General features: G+C 43.7%; 1 protein-coding gene across 3 annotated transcripts in view; it reads left to right on the top strand.

Moving 5' to 3' along the window:
* The first annotated feature begins 187 nt into the window (after positions 1 to 187).
* Positions 188 to 22843, top strand: part of fbxl19 (F-box and leucine rich repeat protein 19) — a 45395-nt gene continuing 22739 nt past the window's right edge. Inside the window, exons 1-9 of one of the 3 annotated variants that reach the window (XM_081376147.1) lie at positions 188 to 238; positions 389 to 553; positions 692 to 766; positions 8547 to 8732; positions 9127 to 9270; positions 10439 to 10525; positions 13104 to 13286; positions 17304 to 17336; positions 18136 to 19199. In XM_081376147.1, coding sequence (XP_081232273.1) covers positions 8562 to 8732; positions 9127 to 9270; positions 10439 to 10525; positions 13104 to 13286; positions 17304 to 17336; positions 18136 to 19199 — 1682 coding nt within the window. In that variant the 5' untranslated portion in view covers positions 188 to 238; positions 389 to 553; positions 692 to 766; positions 8547 to 8561. Of the gene's footprint in view, positions 239 to 388; positions 554 to 582; positions 767 to 820; positions 926 to 8546; positions 8733 to 9126; positions 9271 to 10438; positions 10526 to 13103; positions 13287 to 17303; positions 17337 to 18135; positions 19200 to 22843 lie in introns of those variants that run through there. The other 2 variants (XM_081376148.1, XM_081376146.1) reach the window with 2 other exon arrangements.

Genomic DNA, 22843 nt, shown 5'->3' with positions numbered 1-22843 from the left:
TGTTTATTATTTTCTCACAGATATGTCAAGTGTCGCGATATAACCCTGCCGCAGTGAATAATCACACGGGTGTTTCTGGGTAGGGCTCTAATGGACCACATTTCCCATGATGCCGCTGGGTTGTGACGAATTGACCTGGGAGGAGCTTTTGTATTTTTTTTTTTACTCTCCATATTTTTTATTTACCATATTTATTTATTTATTTGATTTTCGGGAGCAGGAATGGCGTCAGGATCATGTAAGAGCTGATCTGGACTCTACTGGCGCATTTGATGCGTTACAATATAAATATACATACATATATTCATAGATAAATGCAGCAGAGGAACACAATAGGAAAGAGCGAACAAAAGGCACGTTTATCCGTTTATGCTGTTTTCTCTTTCAGTTCCGCAGATCGTTCGGGAATAATAAGCGCCTGGAATATCGGCCATCGGAATCACGGAGGATGATATTTATGGATTATATCAATGATCTGAAGAGCTCGTATGATTTTAATATTTGAGGAGCACATTGAGAGAGCAGAAATCATCGCTGTCGTTGATAATAGCTGGTAATGGATGTGATTGGTGTTTAAAGCAGTCACTCATGTAAAGCTGAGAGAGAGGCTGAGAACAAGGAAGCGATCTCTCTCTCTCTCTCTCTCTCTCTCTCTTTCTCTCTTTCATTGTGTCTGTCCATCTATCGCCAGAAAACATCCCAGAAAACATCTCAGAAAACATCACTCTAATGCTCGATCTGGGAGAATGCGCGTCCACACGAGCAGGTGAGTGAGTTCTGCTGGGACGAGCTCGTGCTCGGTGGCTAGCCGTGTATTGTTGTGTGTCTGAGTGTGTGTGTGTGTGTGTGTGTGTGTGTGTGTCTGTGAGAGTGTGTGCCATTAAAACAAGATCGTCGTGGGCGAAATTCCTCCAAGATCACAATGGTTAGTAAAGCCCATCTCAGTCCCGCTGAACTGCGTGTGAATGCGCTGAATGGACCTGCTAACCAGCCCATGCTAGCGGCTCGTTATAGCCAGTCTGGAGTGTTTCTGCTCGTTCATCTGGTGTGTTTCTGGTTCTGTGGATCAGTGAAAGCGCTTCTCAGCTGCTGGGCTGGGTTATGTGAGTACATGTGTGGCTGAGGACGAATAACTAACTAACTAACCAGCTGGTTAGCCGCTCATGTTAGCTGTCGTGTGTCTGCAGTGGCACAGCTCATTCACTGACTGATGATGACACTGTCATTCACCACAGTAAATCATGGTAAATCCCTGCAGCTTCTGGGTGTCTTCAGTCTGATTTTAGGCCCATATTTCACCTGACAGAATGGAGAATTGTGTGACTGAAGACATACCTGGGTATACCATGGACTTTCCACCTATATTTACTGGTTGTTGTTGTTGTTGTCATAAAAAATGAACGAAATTACAAAATACTGTGAAATATTACACCGCTCGGAAAATGCCTTATGAAGTGATCATGATTTTGCTCTGGTAACTGTGTGATTTGGGTGGCAGTAAATGTTGTTTATCAATGACAGAAAGTATAATATACTACAGTAATCCTGCTGTCACTCAAAATGAAAGAAATGTTGTTGTATTTAATGAGGACTTACAAATGATCATTATGATCAGACATCTCTGCAATATTTGATTCTGTCGTGGCATTTAGTGGTTAAATATTTGTCAAAACTCAAATATACCGAATCTGAACGCTTGTGTGTATTTCAGTATGTCTGACAGCTCGTCTCGTGTGTCGTACTGCACAGTAACTTGAAGAGTTTTGATTATCTTCCTGAAATAAAATGTTTTTAAAATACTTTTACTATCATGAAAAAAAGCAAATTGCTGATTACTTTTGCTTTACCTTCTTAAAATTCGAAAATGTTGTTCTCAATAGCGCACAAGCCTACAGTACATAATAATAAGATAATAATAATAATAATGATAATAATAATGGAAATAGGTTTGTCACAACACCAAAATGTTATGTAGTAAAACCAGGAACATACAGATTCCACAATTTCACTGCAGAAAACTCAACAATTCACTCCCTTCAGCTGACACACACTCTCACTAACTCATCAATACGGTATAAATCTGTATATCGGTGGTTCCTGTCCCAGTCCACCGGACGAGATGTTGAGAACTAGATCTTTGTCGTTATCGTTCCCGTCTGTGTCCGTCAGGAATCCTCAGGATGGGTGTCTAACGACTGACAGGGATGGAAACGAGGGACTGAAGTTCAGTAGATTAATCTGCTGTTTAACTGACCCACGTTTGCCCAGCGAGAAGCAGATTCTCCCTGAACATCGGTCCATGAAGGGCTCATATGATGCTATTTTAAAAGTTTATTTTGTTTATTGGGGGTAATAGGTTAACATGCTTTAATGTAAAAAAAAACACACACTGTACATTCTTGTCCAGTCTGTCTGAAACTGAAACACACTGATTCCTACAAAGCCCCTCCTTCAAAAAAGCCCAGTGCTCTGATTGGCCACAGCTCAACCACTGCTTCGTGATTGGCCAAAAACTTTAAGTGTGTGTTAAACGTAAAGCGTCGGAAACGAGTGTCCTCAGCAGCCATCTGTCCGTCACAGCACCTGACCCCACTAATGTCTGTCTCACAGGGATCGTTCATTTACTATCCCATGATTTACTCGCCCTCAACCCGTCCTAGGTGTGTATGACTCTCTTCTTTCAGGCGGATACAGTCGGAGTTGTAAATAAGAAATATCCTGCTCTTCCCGGCTTTATAATGGGAGTGAATGGAGTGGCCTGCGTGATCCATCATAACCCTAATCCATATGGGTTAATAAAGGCCTTCTAAAGAATCATATGCAGATTTATAACTTTAGAAACTATAATCACTGGTGTCCGGTAACGGCCCTACCAAAGTCTAGTTCCTGGGGAAGAGTGACCTCTGACCCCACGCATGATGTAGGAGTAGCGTAAGCTCAGGTGAGTCCACGCCTCTCACGGTTCAAACATCAAACTCAAGCTCCTTCCACATTTCTCTATAAAAATCTTGTTTTATTCTTCTGATTTGTGACCGGTGTTTTACTCGATCCTCTGCTCTTCCACGTTTGTCAATATGTCATGCGTCGGGTCAGAGGTCATCCGTGGGGTCAGAGGTCACTCTTCCGCTGGAACTAGACTTGCGTACGGCTGTTACTGGACGCCAGTGATTATAGTCATAAATCTGGATATGTTTCTTCAGAAGGCCTTTATTAACCCATATGGATTAGGGTTATGATGGATGATGCAGGCTTCAGAATCTCAGGCTCCATTCACTCCCATTATAAAGCTGGGAAGAGCAGGATATTTTTTATTTACAACTCCGATTGTATTCGCCTGAAAGAAGTGAGTCATACACACCTAGGATGGGTTGAGGGCGAGTAAACCATGGGCTCATTTTCATTTTTGTGTGAACTTTAACCTGAACTGGTTTGAGTGAAGAGTTCCTCCACCTGTGCTCGTCTGAAGACCCTAACCCTAACCCTAACCCTAACCCTAACCCTCCGCCCGGGAGGAGAGGAGGAGACTGTCTCTGAACTCAGTGTGTGTGTGTGTGTGTGTGTGTGTGTGTGTGTGTGTGTGTGTGTGTGTGTGTGTGTGTGTGTCCGTCCGCCCGGGAGGAGGAGACTGTCTCTGAACTCAGTGTGTGTGTTGGAAAGTCACATTACAGAAGAGCAAGTTAGGACATTTTATAAAGGATTACAAAGTCCAAAAAATGCTTGAATGAAGCATTAATAATAAGACCGGTAACATGCATTAGAAAAATTAATGGTGTCAAAGTTTAAATACATTTATAATAGCTTGGTTCTCATGAGTGCACTTTTGTTTATTGTCATTACATTTGAACTTTGAATTAGCGTTTTAAACATAAGTAATGCTGACATGGAGTAATCTGAGGATATTATTAGCAAGTAATCTGATTATATTTCATGGAAGTCACTGTAATACAGTAGTATAATAGTAATTTGACACACACCTGCGAATCACTGAGAAACGGCCTGAGGTTGGTCTGCATCGGCCCGTGTGAAGGCGCTCCGCTGGCTCTGTGCTCGGCTCCTCTAGTCCTCATCAGTGATTCACTCCCAGCCTTTAGTGATCGAGAGAGCGCAGTGGAGCGATCCGTCCGGGATCTGTCCCGATCATTCTGATCATAACTTTTTTTAGCAGTTAATTATACTTGTTAAAGAATAATTAACTGCTACCCTGCATGATATTTCCTTATATGACATATAATATATATCCATTATATGAAAACAGCATGGATATATTTCTGATAACTTGTTTAAAGATTCATTTTTAAATGCTTTTCCTTTTCCCCTTCATTATGAGATCTTATGTCATTGACCGAGAATTTAGGGCTTTGAATCAATTAAAAAAACCTAATAAACTTATTAAATGCACCGTTTTCTGTTAATAATTACATCAAACACATTTAACAAAATTTAATGTAAGTGAAATATGATATTTTTCCCAGCCTCAGTAATTCCAGTAAATCATTAGTGTTGCTTGTACAAGCGTCAAGAGCAGGGTCAGAAAATAACTTTTCCACTCAGCGGCCATTCAGAACTTCTACTAGCCAAGAAAAGAGAAGACAGTAACCAGATTCATTAACTACGTCACAGTATATATGTATGTATCTATATATGTATATATACAGTGAGGAAAATAAGTATTTGAACACCCTGCTATTTTGCAAGTTCTCCCACTTAGAAATCATGGAGGGGTCTGAAATTGTCATCGTAGGTGCATGTCCACTGTGAGAGACATAATCTAAAAAAAATCCAGAAATCACAATGTATGATTTTTTAACTATTTATTTGTATGATACAGCTGCAAATAAGTATTTGAACACCTGAGAAAATCAATGTTAATATTTGGTACAGTAGCCTTTGCAATTACAGAGGTCAAAGGTTTCCTGTAGTTTTTCACCAGGTTTGCACACACTGCAGGAGGGATTTTGGCCCACTCCTCCACACAGATCTTCTCTAGATCAGTCAGGTTTCTGGGCTGTCGCTGAGAAACACGGAGTTTGAGCTCCCTCCAAAGATTCTCTATTGGGTTTAGGTCTGGAGACTGGCTAGGCCACGCCAGAACCTTGATATGCTTCTTACAGAGCCACTCCTTGGTTATCCTGGCTGTGTGCTTCGGGTCATTGTCATGTTGGAAGACCCAGCCTCGACCCATCTTCAATGCTCTAACTGAGGGAAGGAGGTTGTTCCCCAAAATCTCGCAATACATGGCCCCGGTCATCCTCTCCTTAATACAGTGCAGTCGCCCTGTCCCATGTGCAGAAAAACACCCCAAAGCATGATGCTACCCCCCCCCATGCTTCACAGTAGGGATGGTGTTCTTGGGATGGCACTCATCATTCTTCTTCCTCCAAACACCTTTAGTGGAATTATGACCAATAAGTTCTATTTTGGTCTCATCTGACCACATGACTTTCTCCCATGACTCCTCTGGATCATCCAAATGGTCATTGGCAAACTTAAGATGAGCCTTGACATGTGCTGGTTTAAGCAGGGGAACCTTCCGTGCCATGCATGATTTCAAACCATGACGTCTTAGTGTATTACCAACAGTAACCTTGGAAACGGTGGTCCCAGCTCTTTTCAGGTCATTGACCAGCTCCTCCCGTGTAGTTCTGGGCTGATTTCTCACCTTTCTTAGGATCATTGAGACCCCACGAGGTGAGATCTTGCATGGAGCCCCAGTCCGAGGGAGATTGACAGTCATGTTTAGCTTCTTCCATTTTCTAATGATTGCTCCAACAGTGGACCTTTTTTCACCAAGCTGCTTGGCAATTTCCCCGTACCCCTTTCCAGCCTTGTGGAGGTGTACAATTTTGTCTCTAGTGTCTTTGGACAGCTCTTTGGTCTTGGCCATGTTAGTAGTTGGATTCTTACTGATTGTATGGGGTGGACAGGTGTCTTTATGCAGCTAACGACCTCAAACAGGTGCATCTAATTTAGGATAATAAATGGAGCGGAGGTGGACATTTTAAAGGCAGACTAACAGGTCTTTGAGGGTCAGAATTCTAGCTGATAGACAGGTGTTCAAATACTTATTTGCAGCTGTATCATACAAATAAATAGTTAAAAAATCATATATTGTGATTTCTGGATTTTTTTTTTAGATTATGTCTCTCACAGTGGACATGCACCTACGATGACCATTTCAGACCCCTCCATGATTTCCAAGTGGGAGAACTTGCCAAATAGCAGGGTGTTCAAATACTTATTTTCCTTACTGTATATATATATATATATATATATATATATATATATATATATATATATATATATATATATATACACACATACATATACATATTCAGTTCCTCTTTCATTCTCATCCTTTTCACCATAAATGTGTTTTAGTTGGACAGATCAATACAGTACAAAGAACATAAAAAAATCTAGGATGTTGGAAAATAACAATGTCTTTTCTGTTCACCAAATGCTTTTAATCTTAGTTATTGCTTAAATGCTAATGAACAAGTGCGCCTTTATTTATTGCGTAGTGACGATGTGAAAGATATGAGCAGATTCTGCATAATGCACTGATCAAGAGCGTCAAGAGCATGGAAAGGGTTAATGTGGAGACCCGCTTGGCATTCTGGGTATTTGATTGGCAGCATGTGATGTCCTGCCCTGCACACGTGTGTGTGTGTGTGTGTGTGTGTGTGTGTGTGTGTGTGTGTGCAGGTGAATGCCGAGGCGATGTCTGGCAGTAAGGCACTGGGAGGCGCGTGTGTGTGTTGTGATGTCCTGACCTGTGTGGGTGTGTGTGTTGTGATGTCCTGACTAGAGGTCGACCGATAGTGGATTTTACCGATAACGATAGCTAGGTTGGGCCATACTTGCCGATAACCGATTAATGAACCGATAGTTTCATAACAAATTGCACCTTGATCATTCATGTTAGTTTGATGGTTAACAAATGGTAAACAAATAAAAACCTTAATTTAAAAATGTATTAGTACATGTTAATTAACAAACAAACAATGAACAATCCTTATACAGCAGTTATTAACCATAGTTAATGTTACATATGTAATTTTATTGTAAGTGTTATCATTTCATATAAATCCAAACAGTCATGCTTAAAGATGGCCAACTTTAAATATCTACAACGCCAGAGCATTGAAATGACATAAATATTACATGTATAGTCTCACACTTTTGCTTCTATTTTATAAACACTTGATGATTATCTAATCAAAATAACAAAATACATATTAAAGTGATGATGAAAAAATAACCGAAATCGAATGCTTTTCTGATTTATGTTTCTGTCGGCTGTATGAACATATCAGTTTGCTATCTTACGTCTCTAGCTTTAAATATGCATTCGGTTCGGACTTAGTTTATTTTTGTCAGTGTTTTAACCACTTGAGGTACTGGTACTAATGTTAGCGTCCTCTCAGCCTCGAAGGCAAACAAACAAACTGTTGTGCTGTTCTTTCTCTACTAATGCAGCATTTAGTCAACAAATTAATCGCTTTATAATGATATGAAAAAATACCTTTTAGCTGTCGGTGGTTTAAACGCGCATCTGAGCGCTCTCCACGCAGCGTGTGCTCTCAGTGCAGCACGCAGCATCACGTGTCGAAATAAACAACACGAGGCATCAGCGATAGTTTGTATTACACCTCTAGAGGCCGCTCTTGTACTGCATGATGCCAGCAGAGCCTTCTCAGCTCTCTCTTACTGTGTAATGAATGACAGCGCGCGCTTCTCAGCCGCTCCAGCAACGGACGCAACCAGGAAAAACTATCGGTAAGTATTTTTGCCGATAACGATAGTTCCACCAATCAACTATCGGTGCCGATTAATCGGCAAAACCGATGAATCGGTCGACCTCTAGTCCTGACCTGTGTGGGTGTGGATGTGTGTGTGTGTGTGTGCAGGTGAATGCTGAGGCGATGTCTGGCAGTAAGGCACTGGGAGGCGCGTGTGTGTGTTGTGATGTCCTGACCTGTGTGTGTATGTGTGTGTGTGTGTGTGTGTGTGTGTGTGTGTGTGTGTGTGTGTGTGTGTGTGCAGGTGAATGCTGAGGCGATGTCTGGCAGTAAGGCACTGGGAGGCGCGTGTGTGTGTTGTGATGTCCTGACCTGTGTGTGTATGTGTGTGTGTGTGTGTGTGTGTGTGTGTGTGTGTGTGCAGGTGAATGCTGAGGCGATGTCTGGCAGTAAGGCACTGGGAGGCGCGTGTGTGTGTTGTGATGTTCTGACCTGTGTGTGTGTGTGTGTGTGTGTGTGTGTGTGCAGGTGAATGCCGAGGCGATGTCTGGCAGTAAGGCACTGGGAGGCACGTGTGTGTGTTGTGATGTCCTGACCTGTGTGTGTGTGTATGTGTGTGTGTGAAGGTGAATGCCGAGGCGATGTCTGGCAGTAAGGCGCTGGTAGGCACGTGTGTGTGTTGTGATGTCCTGACCTGTGTGTGTGTGTGTGTGCAGGTGAATGCCGAGGCGATGTCTGGCAGTAAGGCGCTGGGAGGCACGTGTGTGTGTTGTGATGTCCTGACCTGTGTGTGTGTGTGTGCAGGTGAATGCCGAGGCAATGTCTGGCAGTAAGGCGCTGGGAGGCGCGCGGCGGCGGCGCACACGGTGCCGGCGCTGTCAGGCGTGTATGAGGACCGAGTGCGGCGAGTGCCACTTCTGCAAGGACATGAAGAAGTTCGGAGGACCGGGCCGCATGAAGCAGTCGTGTCTGCTCCGGCAGTGCACCGCGGTGAGTCCCCATTGATAGGCGACAATGACCAGGGATGAGCCATTTTTAAAAACTGGAATTTCTCTGGATTTACAAATCCATGGGAACTTTTGGGATAATGTAAGGACACAACTGCATGAAATATATCACACTATGAAAGTGGTTTTTGAATATTTTATTACAAAAATCTTACATATTGTACCTTTAAGTGTGTGTCGGAAATATAACGGCTAAATGTAAAGCTTCAGCTTCCAAAGCTTCTAAGCAATTGTAAACACGCAGTTATTTAGCATTGACCACTTGTGATCAGATTGAGCAAAATGCATCTTAATCCCATGTGCAAACCTTCACACATTTTCTCCCAGGTTAGTTTATGTGTGTGTGTGTGTGTTTTCCCCATGGGTCTCTCCTGCAGCCGGTGTTGCCGCACACTGCCGTGTGTTTCGCGTGTGGTGAAGCGGGGAAGGAAGATACGGTGGAGTCGGAGGAGGACAAGTTCAGCCTTTCTCTGATGGAGTGCACAATCTGCAACGAGATCATCCACCCCAGCTGCCTGAAGGTCTACCAGCACTCATTACCAGCACTCATTACCAGCACTCATTACCAGCACTCATTACCAGCACTCATTACCAGCACTCATTACCAGCACTCATTACCAGCACTCTTTACCAGCACTCATTACCAGCACTCATTACCAGCACTCTTTACCAGCACTCTTTACCAGCACTCTTTACCAGCACTCATTACCAGCACTCTTTACCAGCACTCATTACCAGCACTCATTACCAGCACTCTTTACCAGCACTCTTTACCAGCACTCATTACCAGCACTCATTACCAGCACTCATTACCAGCACTCTTTACCAGCACTCATTACCAGCACTCATTACCAGCACTCATTACCAGCACTCTTTACCAGCACTCATTACCAGCACTCTTTACCAGCACTCTTTACCAGCACTCATTACCAGCACTCATTACCAGCACTCTTTACCAGCACTCTTTACCAGCACTCATTACCAGCACTCATTACCAGCACTCTTTACCAGCACTCTTTACCAGCACTCTTTACCTGCACTCTTTACCTGCACTCTTTACAGCACTCATTACCAGCACTCTTTACCAGCACTCTTTACCTGCACTCATTACCAGCACTCATTACCAGCACTCATTACCTGCACTCTTTACCTGCACTCTTTACCTGCACTCATTACCAGCACTCATTACCAGCACTCTTTACCTGCACTCATTACCAGCGCTCATTACCAGCGCTCATTACCAGCGCTCATTACCAGCGCTCATTACCTGCGCTCTTTACCTGCGCTCTTTACCAGCGCTCTTTACCAGCACTCTTTACCAGCACTCTTTACCAGCACTCATTACCAGCACTCTTTACCAGCACTCTTTACCAGCACTCATTACCAGCACTCTTTACCAGCACTCTTTACCTGCACTCATTACCAGCACTCATTACCAGCACTCATTACCAGCACTCTTTACCTGCACTCATTACCAGCGCTCATTACCAGCGCTCATTACCAGCGCTCTTTACCAGCGCTCTTTACCAGCACTCTTTACCAGCACTCTTTACCAGCACTCTTTACCAGCACTCATTACCTGCGCTCTTTACCAGCACTCTTTACCAGCACTCTTTACCAGCACTCTTTACCAGCACTCTTTACCAGCACTCTTAATGCTGACCATAACATAATCAACTCTCTCCGCAGATGGGGAAGTCCGAAGGCATCATTAACGATGAGATCCCAAACTGTTGGGAATGTCCAAAGTGCCACAAGGAAGGAAAGACCAGTAAGGTAAGACTGAGGTAAAACATGATGAAGCGTCTCTGTTTCAGGACTGGTCTTGCCACACCTTCTTTAAAGGTTTGGTTTTCTGCTAAAATGAAAAATATTTAATAGATTTTGGTCCATAAATCCGTCATTTGCCAACCGATTGAGATGGACTTATAGGGCCCTATTTTAACGATCTAAGCGCATGGTCTAAAGCGCACGGTGCAAGTTCACTTAGTGCGAGTCCGAATCCACTTTTGCTAGTTTAACGACAGGGAAAATGGTCGGCGCTCCCGGTGCATGGTCTAATAGGGTTGTCCCTATTCTCTTAATGAGTAATGGGTGTGTTTTGGGATTTACGTGCATTAAACAAATCAGAGTCTCATCTCCCGTTCCCTTTAAATGCCAGTTGCGCTCGTGCCATGGCAGATTCGCTATTTACATGATGGAATTTGATAGTGGAAAGACCGAACGCGTCTCCAGAGCACAAACGGAACTGCTCGTGCGCAAGCAGAACATCTACGGGACAAGCCGGATTCACCATATCTTTATGTACACAATAATAATATTTTACGTTGTAATCTTTTTATTTTAAATATTTGGCATATGTGTGTGTGCTGCTGTGCGCCCTTGTGTGTTTAGTAAGCAGAGTGTACGCGCGTTGTGGACCCGCCTATAGGCGCGCATTACTAACGCACTCATTAAATAACAAAAAAAATATTGCGCAGTCTATTTCTGTTGCCTCAAAATAGCAACGGTCCAAAAATGTGCCAGAACACACTCTCGTTCTCAGACCAGCACACCCATGGGCGCAAATGCATTTGGCATTTAAACAACGTGGCGCAGGACGTGAAAATGAAAACTGCGTCAGACTGAAACTAGCAAAAAACACTTGCGTCGTGTTTGGCGCTGCATTGCGATAGGGCCCATAAAGTCATATAAAAGACTAATTTTTTCACATACATACAGTACACTCACCTAAAGCAATATGTACTATATAGCAAATCTCAATAAGCTGATGTATTATTTTGCCGCAGGATGTAACTGTTATTGCCAAGCTCTTTATATCAAGTTGGATATACAGTGTATCCAACTTTATCCTCATGCATACAATAAATTCACGTACAGCAGTTATAAAATATAGCAAATCTCAACTGCTGGAATGTTTAGATTGTCTTAAAATGTAGCTATATTATCGCCCAACTCTAATCTGATAAATGCAGCTTTAAGGCATGAAGGTATTCAAATATTATAAACGTTAACATGATTTTGTGTAAAGCTGCTTTGAAACAATAGGTCTCATTCATGAAACATTCGTAAATATACGAGTAAATATGTGAGTGATTTGCGCGTAAAGAGACATTCCCAAAAATTCTTCTCCTGATTCACAAATACTTCGTAAACGTCAGATTTGATAGTGAAGTGTGTGTGTGTGGGTTAATGAATTCCAATCAGTTGTAAATGGGACGCGCGTGCACGCTCATTCTCTCAATTACCATAAGTCCCGCCCATTAAAACCGACTGACAACTATATGGGCATCATATTATGACACGAAACGAAGGATTTCAACATGTCTTCTCAAAAGCGAATGAATAAGAGAAATTTCTCAGATGCAGAAATTGAACTTTTATTATCAGAAGTTCATTCAAAACGCCACATTTTATTTTCAAGCGTACATAGTGGCGTATCAGGTCCTACATACAGATGCAGGTAATGGAGTTTCATCTGTTAATCGAATAATCGAACAGTCCCAGAAGTGAGAAGAAAATGGTTCGACATGAAGCTTGACTGCAACACTTGTGACTTGCGGACTTGTAAAAAATAAATAAATAAATAAATAAAAAAGAATAAACAGCTTGAATATAATTTTTTTTTTTTTTTTATGTAAAAAAAGACTTCTGTGTTCTGTGTTCTGTTTGCAGATGCTATTACTGGCTCTCGTAATAAAAGTAAAAAGAAAAACTGTATGTAATTACTATATATAATATTTTTTCAAAATGCTGTGTAAATATGTAGCCGATTAAGGTGAATTAAAATGCAGCCTTATGAATGAGCAAAACGTTTGGATGTTAAGCGCACTATTTACGCGTGGCTGGGAGCAGGTGTAGATTTCTTTCGTACCAACTAACATTTGGAAAATACGAACATTTTAATGAATCCGAAAATTAATGCCAGAACCACTTTACACACGATTTACACAAAAATTCATTCTGCTCGTGTTTCATGAATGAGACCCCTTGTGTGTTGTGAAAAGCGCTATACAAATAAAATTGACTTGCTACGTATTCCACGTTCTTCTAAATTCTGCTGTTTTGTCACCAAGATAATGTTTCGATATTCCAACTTTTTTTAATTTCATTAAGTTTTTTATTGTTCAAAATGGCAAAAATCTGTTCAGGGAGCAAACTGAAAAGGAAACGTGAAACTGAAACATTTAACGTGTTCAGTCAGGCCTGGTTTTGCACGATACTTCAGTAATCATGCACGATCTTGCAAATCAGTTTACTAAATAATGAGCATTTAGATTTCATGCCTCCAACGAACACATGGTAACATTTGATTTATAACTTCAGAATAATAAGGTTTCTGTCTGGTCTGCAGGATCAAGGAGACGGTTTAGGAAAGCGACGCATGGACAACGGGGAAGTGAGTCGCTGGAAGCTCACGGATGATCCTCCTCCCAGTAAGAAGAAGAGCTTGTCTCTGGAAGACTCGACACGACAAGACGGGCCGAAACGCAAGAAGGAGAAGGACGTGCCTCAGGAGGGAGGCTCCAAGAAGAAGGCAAGTCCAACCGCAGATTCATGGACTGGTGCAATGCAATCTTTCAGTCTAGCTCAGGGGTGGGCAAACTACGGCCCGCGGGCCACATGCGGCCCGTTAGGCTGTTTAATCCGGCCCGCCGAGTATTTAAAAAAATTGTCTTAAGATCGCATTAATTTTGCCTTTTTTCTTGCAATACTTTGCGTTATATATTTATATATATATATATTGCGTTGCATATATTTGACAATCGGAATATCAGATATTGCATGCCATAGCTAACAAATGTAAAAAAGGAAAAATGACATAAAAGCAGATCATCATTCATTCAGCGCTGTTGTGGCTGCGGTGTGTCACGTAACAAGCAATGACGCGTCACCATGGAAACCAAACAGACAGCGCCTTAAGCGCATAGACTTGTTGCACGTTAATGTTTTTTCCTTTTTTGGAAACTCAATGAGAAAAAAAATGTTTGGTAACCGCTTGCACACCTTAGTTTTTCCTTTGATTTGTCTGCTATTTAGTTTCTTTGCTCCTCTGGATTTGTGGATGTATCCTGCCCGATTCCGTTTACCGACCTTTATCGTCCGGCTTTCGACTACGCTCCCCTGTCTGCCATGTACAGAACCCGTTTTTTTTTTTTTTTTCATTAAATGTTCTGATCTCCCTTTGCCTTTTATGTTTTATTTTATTATTCTTAAAATAAATTTGTATATTCGTTTATTTCCACAAATGTATGACTTTTGGAAGTGCAAATTGCCATTCAGTTTTAATAAAGTTGAATTAACGTAACCTGTAATTTTTACTCTTCTAAGTGTACACTTGGAGATGTTTTGTTTCTAATTTACTGTTAGGCCATTAAATAATAATAAGGATAAACAATATTTAAAAAGTATAGGCTATAATTATCTAATATCTTTAAAAATTAACATCAAAACATAACATGCTAAATGGGGGATATCTACCATAAAAAAAATTATTGTCAGAATGTCGTCTCTCAGTTGTTGAATTTCGCACAGACATTGCCACAACATTGTCTGTTTGCTCAGCCCGATCTTATGAAAGTGCGAATACCACGAATTGTATTTGTAGTGCATAATATGTTTTCGCGTGCATATGATATGCACTTTATGGCGTGAAATAGGCACGCACTCCACACCCCTAATCCTAACCAAGGGGTTTACAGTGTGTAGCATGCACGCAAAAAAAAAAAAAAAAAAAAAGATTTTTGGGCCGGCTACTGCTACTGGGCCGGCCCTCTGTCAAATTTTTAAAACCCAGTGTGGCCCTTGAGCCAAAAAGTTTGCCCACCCCTGGTCTAGCTTTAGATTCAACTCTCACTCATGTGATTCTACAAGAAACAACAGCTGACGTAATATCAAACATCGAGAGAGAAACTATTTTTATATCTAGTGTTTAAATTAGGGATGCACCGATGTGAACATTTTGGCCGATACCGATAATGCTTTGTATTTGAAAGCCGATAACCGATAAATTGGCCGATAAATCTGAATCCAAATTTTTATATATATTTATTACATGGCTTGGTTGAATTCCAATGTAGAATGCGGTCTGTTATTTCTTGATATCAGACCGCTGCGAAGTATAACAGACCGTTGCCATGAAAAATAGGGCGTTGCGAAGTATAACAGACCGCTGTGAAGTATAACAGACCGCTGTGAAGTATAACAGACCGCTGCGAAGTATAACAGACCGCTGCGAAGTATAACAGACCGCTGCGAAGTATAACAGACCGCTGCGAAGTATAACAGACCGCTGCGAAGTATAACAGACCGCTGCGAAGTATAACAGACCGCTGTGAAGTATAACAGACCGCTGCGAAGTATAACAGACCGCTGCGAAGTATAACAGACCGCTGCGAAGTATAACAGACCGCTGCGAAGTATAACAGACCGCTGCGAAGTATAACAGACCGCTGCGAAGTATAACAGACCGCTGCGAAGTATATCAGACCGCTGCGAAGTATAACAGACCGCTGCGAAGTATAACAGACCGCTGCGAAGTATAACAGACCGCTGCGAAGTATAACAGACCGCTGCGAAGTATAACAGACCGCTGCGAAGTATAACAGACCGCTGCGAAGTATAACAGACCGCTGCGAAGTATATCAGACCGCTGCGAAGTATATCAGACCGCTGCGAAGTATATCAGACCGCTGCGAAGTATAACAGACCGCTGCGAAGTATATCAGACCGCTGCGAAGTATAACAGACCGCTGCGAAGTATAACAGACCGCTGCGAAGTATATCAGACCGCTGCGAAGTATATCAGACCGCTGCGAAGTATAACAGACCGCTGCGAAGTATATCAGACCGCTGCGAAGTATATCAGACCGCTGCGAAGTATAACAGACCGCTGCGAAGTATATCAGACCGCTGCGAAGTATATCAGACCGCTGCGAAGTATATCAGACCGCTGCGAAGTATATCAGACCGCTGCGAAGTATATCAGACCGCTGCGAAGTATATCAGACCGCTGCGAAGTATAACAGACCGCTGCGAAGTATATCAGACCGCTGCGAAGTATATCAGACCGCTGCGAAGTATAACAGACCGCTGCGAAGTATATCAGACCGCTGCGAAGTATATCAGACCGCTGCGAAGTATATCAGACCGCTGCGAAGTATATCAGACCGCTGCGAAGTATATCAGACCGCTGCGAAGTATATCAGACCGCTGCGAAGTATAACAGACCGCTGCGAAGTATATCAGACCGCTGCGAAGTATATCAGACCGCTGCGAAGTATATCAGACCGCTGCGAAGTATATCAGACCGCTGCGAAGTATATCAGACCGCTGCGAAGTATATCAGACCGCTGCGAAGTATATCAGACCGCTGCGAAATATATCAGACCGCTGCGAAGTATAACAGACCGCTGCGAAGTATAACAGACCGCTGCGAAGTATATCAGACCGCTGCGAAGTATATCAGACCGCTGCGAAGTATATCAGACCGCTGCGAAGTATAACAGACCGCTGCGAAGTATAACAGACCGCTGCGAAGTATAACAGACCGCTGCGAAGTATATCAGACCGCTGCGAAGTATATCAGACCGCTGCGAAGTATATCAGACCGCTGCGAAGTATATCAGACCGCTGCGAAGTATATCAGACCGCTGCGAAGTATATCAGACCGCTGCGAAGTATATCAGACCGCTGCCATGAAAAACAGGGCGTTGCTATGGACGCAACCGTAGAGACGGAATGGACTATTTTCTTTAGCGGAAGCAATACAATCGTTTTTAAATCAATAAACTCCTTTTTAAATCAATATTTTGTGTCAAATTATTGATTTATTTGGTGGGTAGCCATGTAATAAGCGGGATAATGTATAGGGAGGCGGATGTTATAGCGAATAACAACCCCTTCAGGCTGATTCAAGCTCCGCTCCGCGTCGGGGTCCCGTTCAGCCTGTCGGGGTTGTTATTCGCTATAACATCCGCCTCCCTATACATTATCCCTTACATAATTTTTGAAAGCCTGATTACAAACACAAAACTCACAATTAAAAGCCATGTCCCAAGCGCACAATTAGAATGTTCTCATTATAATTTTATGTAGCCTTTATGAAAGCATGTTTCACTTTACTGTATTTTCCTTTTTTGAAGAGATTCCAATCATATTTCAAGCAATTCAAAACCATCATGTTGAACAGTGCGCATCTGAAGCGTCTCAGCTGAAGGAAATAATCCATTATTTATCGGCTTTAATATATCGGCAAATTTTCTTATCAGGCTGATAATGATAACAATAAAAACGATCATATATCGTCCGATGCCGATATGGTGGCCAATATATTGTGCATCTCTAGATTAAATATAGTCACCAAAAAGGTCTGTAGTGTTTTAGAAAAGGCTACATTTTAAATTTGAAACTGGGCAAAGAAATGCGTGGAGATGTTTGAGAGTTTCGTTCATCAGAGAGTCGAGCTGCTAATATCCGAGCCGCTCGGGCCGGGAGTGTTCGTAGCATGGGCCTGTTTTTATGAGCACTGTGTTTTTCTGTGTTTCCCCGACAGATCAAAGGTGCCCGTGAGAAACATCTGAAAAAGGTACGACTTTCTCATTGTTGAAAATAATAGTTGTCAGAGGCTACGTTTACATGCAACCAAATAATCCGTTAGTAATGGGATTGACGGCTCAATCACACTGAAAAGCCTTCATGTAAACACTTTAATCGATCCGATTGAGATCGATCCCATTGAGATTTCGATCGGATTGAAAGGGGCGGTTTATTCCTTTTCTAATCCGATCGAGAGAACATGTGAACACTTGATCGCATTGAAAACGGAAACTGAAAGGACTGCGCATGTGCAATGAGGTAGAAATAGCGTAATGATGTATGACGTGCTGATGAGCTGCTATTCCTGTTGAATAAAGTGTCGTATAAACGAGTTTCCCGTTATTCTATAATCCTCCTTTCTCTGCGTGTGTGGAGTGGAGCAGGACAGCGGCCCTCCAGTGCTGCTTCAGACGCTCATACACACACGACTGGTTTGGGCATTTTTACTGTGTGATCAATATAAGCAGCGGCACAACGGCTCATACGCTCATCTTCTCCAAATTATGACCAGAAATGGATAAATATCAAGTCTGCTGTTTAAAACAAATAAAGAACCAATGTAGGAGAACAGTTATTATCCGCAAAAAGTGTGTGCATGCCAAACAATCTATCCCGATTTGAAGCTTGTGACCTATAAACGCGCACATCAACCCGATCACATGTTCAGCGTTCATGTAAACATTACGCTCAGATTCATCAGTCGGAATGAATTCAGAAGTTGTGCATGTAAACGTAGCCAGTGTCTCTCCTAAGAGGACTGCTCTTCACTGAGTTTCTGTCTTCTGCAGAAAGCGAAACCCAACTCCTCGGACTCCTCTGAAGCGAACGGGCCGAACGCATCGGTGTCAGTCGGTCACGGCTCCGGCTCGGCTCCGGCTCAGCCCTCGTCTCTGACGGCCAGCCAGGACCAGCGCTCCCATCACCGGGAGAAGCTGGAGCGCTTCAAGCGCATGTGTCTGCTGGAGCGAGTGCGGGACTCCAGCTCCTCGTCCTCCTCCAGCTCTGAGACGGACTCTGAGTCGGACTCGGACTCTCCGTCTCCCATCGGCGCCTCGGAACCGTCCTCTCCGGCGTACGGGAGCATGCGGGATCGGGAGCGTAACCGGCGCCTGGCGGAGCTGGGCTTCAGCGCGAGCGAGGACTCTGAGGGAGAGAGCGTGCCGGAGCCGGAGCCGGAGCCTGACGAGCCGCAGCCGCAGCGCCGCCGAGGAGACGCTAATCCCCGAGTCCGCAAGCCGGTTCTGGACCCCGAAGCGGACGAGGACGAGGACGGCTCAGCGGATCGCGGTCACAAACCTGTGGCTCCGCCGTCTCCGCTGTCCGCCACGCAGCCCGTCACACACACACATACACACACACCGGACGGCCTGTCCTCCAAGCGCTCGAACGGGCAGGAGCGTAACGGGCGCTCGCGGGTCAGCAGGGAGACGCAAGAGAAGGAGAACTCCAACAGCACCGTCACTAATCACCGGCACGGCAAAGCTGTTCGCGGGAGCAAACTGCGCGGCGGGAGCCGGCAAGCCCAGAGTAAGAGCGGCTCCGCGGCGGGCGGCTCTGCGACGGCTAACGGGAACAGCGCCGCAGCTAACGCTAACGCTAGCGGCGTCTCTCTGCAGCGCTCACAGTGCCGGCCGCTGAAGAGGAGCGCTGTGCCCGTGCCCTCGCCCAGACCGCTGCAGATGGAGAGACACCTGGTGCGCCCGCCGCCCGCCTGCCCCGAACCACACCGCCTGCCGCTAGCCAGCGGAGACACACACACGCTAACCAGAGACGCCTGGCTCCGCGTGTTCCAGCAGCTCAGCCAGCGCCAGCTGTCTGTGTGCATGCGTGTGTGCCGCACCTGGAGCCGCTGGTGAGAGACCTGCCAACACATGACACTATTATAATAATAATAATACCTTTTATTTACAGGCACTCAATAAAATCAGTAAAACACAAAGCCATGCAAAAACACAGACATACACATCAAACATAAAATCAACAAATCAAACAATCAAATCACTAAAAGCTATTCTAAACTGATAAGTTTTATTATGAGCTTTAAAAACTACATCACACTCAATACGAGTGTAAGGCACGGGCATACGATTAAAACAAGTACAATGTACACACTATAGTCAACTCTAAAGAGGTCAGAAATGTATCAAATTTGATTTTCTATGAAAACATTCTGTAAATCCAGCCTTCCTCCTCAGTCCAAACAGCATTAATTCACACTAAAGTGAAAAACGACCTATGAAAGGCAGTTCAAAACAAATAATCACAGATAGACGACAGACAGTTCCACATGCCACTGTAAAGGGACGACTCAGATGAAACTGTTTGTGTCTCACTGAATGTATTAGATGTGCAGCAGCGGAGGTTCACGAGCACCTGCTGTTACCGTCATCCGTCTCGCTTCTGCTCCTGCCACACAACTGTAGAGGAGAGTTAGGAGATCCGGCACACAGATAGAGACAGGCCTAACTTACCAGAGAATCTCCAAACCTCTAGCGCCACCAACAGCTCAGATCTACATTTATGTTAATGCTAATACCTTTTGACCTGAAAGGCCTATAAACAGAATGTTTTTATAGTGGTGACAGGTTCATTAGCTCTTCTTCACCAATCTTTGCTCAGATCAACATTAGATCATCATGCTGGTAAAAAGTTATTAAATTATTTTTGATCGACCAAACAATTCTTGTATAACACTTCAACTAACGATCATGCCAAACACCTGCCGTATGGAGATGCATCTGGGAATATCCCATTGTTCGGCACAGCGCCTCCTACTGATCAAGAAGGAAAATTGTCAAGAATAGATTATAATGTTCAAATAGTATGATCTAAAAGCATTAGGCTGGTCTTTATATCTTCGGTGCTGCGTATCGAGTCATGATATAACCATATAAAAAACATAAAAGTAATGTAGCAAACAACAGTTTTGCTGTCAGCATTTTTGCCCCCTTTATTGCTGTTTGCAGCTGAAATTAATTAATTAATGTAATACATATCATAAAATAGTCTTCTTTTTTTTTTAATTCTATAGCACAAATGTGAAGTGGACTGTTTTTGAAGGCACCAGCACTTGTTACACTTTGAATCATGAAATAACATTAGCTGTGAAATACGTGTATGTTGAGAGATGATCTTTATCCTTCCAAACGATTGGCTGAATCGAGTCATTTGAGCTTTTGAAATGTTCATGCTGTGTATAATAGTGGTGCACTGATATAATTCACGATTCATCAGTCATTCATCCTAAACCGATATCAATAACCAATACTTTACTTTTATTTCTGATTATCCAGATAATTAAATATAATGCTAAACCATAGAAAACCGTGTCCTCTGCACATCCACAATATAGTGCGTGTGGAACTGGAACGGCTCTCTGTCAGTCATGTGACATGTTTGTCTGCAGCCTGTGTCAGTCATGTGACACGTGTTTGTCTGCAGCCTCTGTCAGTCATGTGACGTGTGTGTTTGTCTGCAGCCTGTGTCAGTCATGTGACACGTGTTTGTCTGCAGGTGCTGTCAGTCATGTGATGCGTGTGTTTGTCAGCAGCCTCTGTCAGTCATGTGACGTGTTTGTCTGCAGGTGCTGTCAGTCATGTGACGTGTTTGTCTGCAGGTGCTGTCAGTCATGTGATGCGTGTGTTTGTCAGCAGCCTCTGTCAGTCATGTGATGCGTGTGTTTGTCAGCAGCCTCTGTCAGTCATGTGACGTGTTTGTCTGCAGGTGCTGTCAGTCATGTGACATGTGTTTGTCTGCAGGTGCTACCAGTCATGTGATGCGTGTGTTTGTCTGCAGCCTGTGTCAGTCATGTGACACGTGTTTGTCTGCAGGTGCTGTCAGTCATGTGATGCGTGTGTTTGTCTGCAGCCTGTGTCAGTCATGTGACACGTGTTTGTCTGCAGCCTCTGTCAGTCATGTGATGCGTGTGTTTGTCTGCAGCCTCTGTCAGTCACTTGTGTGTTTGTCTGCAGCCTCTGTCAGTCACTTGTGTGTTTGTCTGCAGCCTCTGTCAGTCATGTGATGCGTGTGTTTGTCTGCAGCCTCTGTCAGTCATGTGATGTTTGTGTTTGTCTGCAGCCTCTGTCAGTCATGTGATGTTTGTGTTTGTCTGCAGCCTCTGTCAGTCATGTGATGCGTGTGTTTGTCTTCAGCCTCTGTCAGTCATGTGATGTTTGTGTTTGTCTGCAGCCTCTGTCAGTCATGTGATGCGTGTGTTTGTCTGCAGGTGCTGTCAGTCAACTTTTTGACGCTCTCGGTCGCTCTCAAAGCTTTCTCCGGTCCGCTGTCAATCCTAAACCCCCCCAAAGCAACAAATAAAATAAAATTCCTTATCAAAATTTATAAGGAAAGACAAGTATTTTGTTTAGGCTTGGCTTGTAGGGATTTCCAAACCTGCGTATATTCAAACGCACATAACTATAGAACCCATTCTAAATGCGCATGTGACCGCCATCAGCGTTTCTCACAGGTTCGCGTTTAAAGTCTGTGTAGAGAGAATGGTGTCGTCTTAGCGGCCCCTAATTTAATAACAAATGATCATTGCGACGGAACCAAATCAATTAAAACTAACTTTAGATGGAAATAACTTAACTCTGCTGTAAAGCCGAAACAATCTCTGTTACCTTAAATTATACGCTTATCTCTGTAAAGCTGCTTTGAGACAATCTACATTGTTAAAAGCGCTATATAAATGAAGATGACTTGACTTGACATGTGACGCGTGTGTTTGTCTGCAGCCTCTGTCAGTCATGTGACTCGTGTGTTTGTCTGCAGCCTCTGTCAGTCATGTGACGCGTGTGTTTGTCTGCAGCCTCTGTCAGTCATGTGACGCGTGTGTTTGTCTGCAGCCTCTGTCAGTCATGTGACGCGTGTGTTTGTCTGCAGCCTCTGTCAGTCATGTGACACGTGTGTTTGTCTGCAGCCTCTGTCAGTCATGTGATGCGTGTGTTTGTCTGCAGCCTCTGTCAGTCATGTGACGCACGCGTGTGTTTGTCTGCAGCCTGTCAGTCATGTGACTCGTGTGTTTGTCTGCAGCCTCTGTCAGTCATGTGATGCGTGTGTTTGTCTGCAGCCTCTGTCAGTCATGTGACGCGTGTGTTTGTCTGCAGCCTCTGTCAGTCATGTGACACGTTTGTTTGTCTGCAGCCTCTGTCAGTCATGTGACGCACGCGTGTGTTTGTCTGCAGCCTGTCAGTCATGTGACTCCTGTGTTTGTCTGCAGCCTCTGTCAGTCATGTGATGCGTGTGTTTGTCTGCAGCCTCTGTCAGTCATGTGACGTGTTTGTCTGCAGGTGCTGTCAGTCATGTGACGTGTTTGTCTGCAGGTGCTACCAGTCATGTGATGCGTGTGTTTGTCTGCAGCCTGTGTCAGTCATGTGACACGTGTTTGTCTGCAGGTGCTGTCAGTCATGTGATGCGTGTGTTTGTCTGCAGCCTCTGTCAGTCACTTGTGTGTTTGTCTGCAGCCTCTGTCAGTCACTTGTGTGTTTGTCTGCA

The sequence above is a fragment of the Scardinius erythrophthalmus genome (genome assembly GCF_964197995.2).
Source record: "Scardinius erythrophthalmus genome assembly, chromosome: 10".
Classification (NCBI taxonomy): domain Eukaryota; kingdom Metazoa; phylum Chordata; class Actinopteri; order Cypriniformes; family Leuciscidae; genus Scardinius; species Scardinius erythrophthalmus.
Note: the sequence above shows the minus strand (reverse complement) of the source record. Positions and strands in the feature narration are given on the sequence as shown.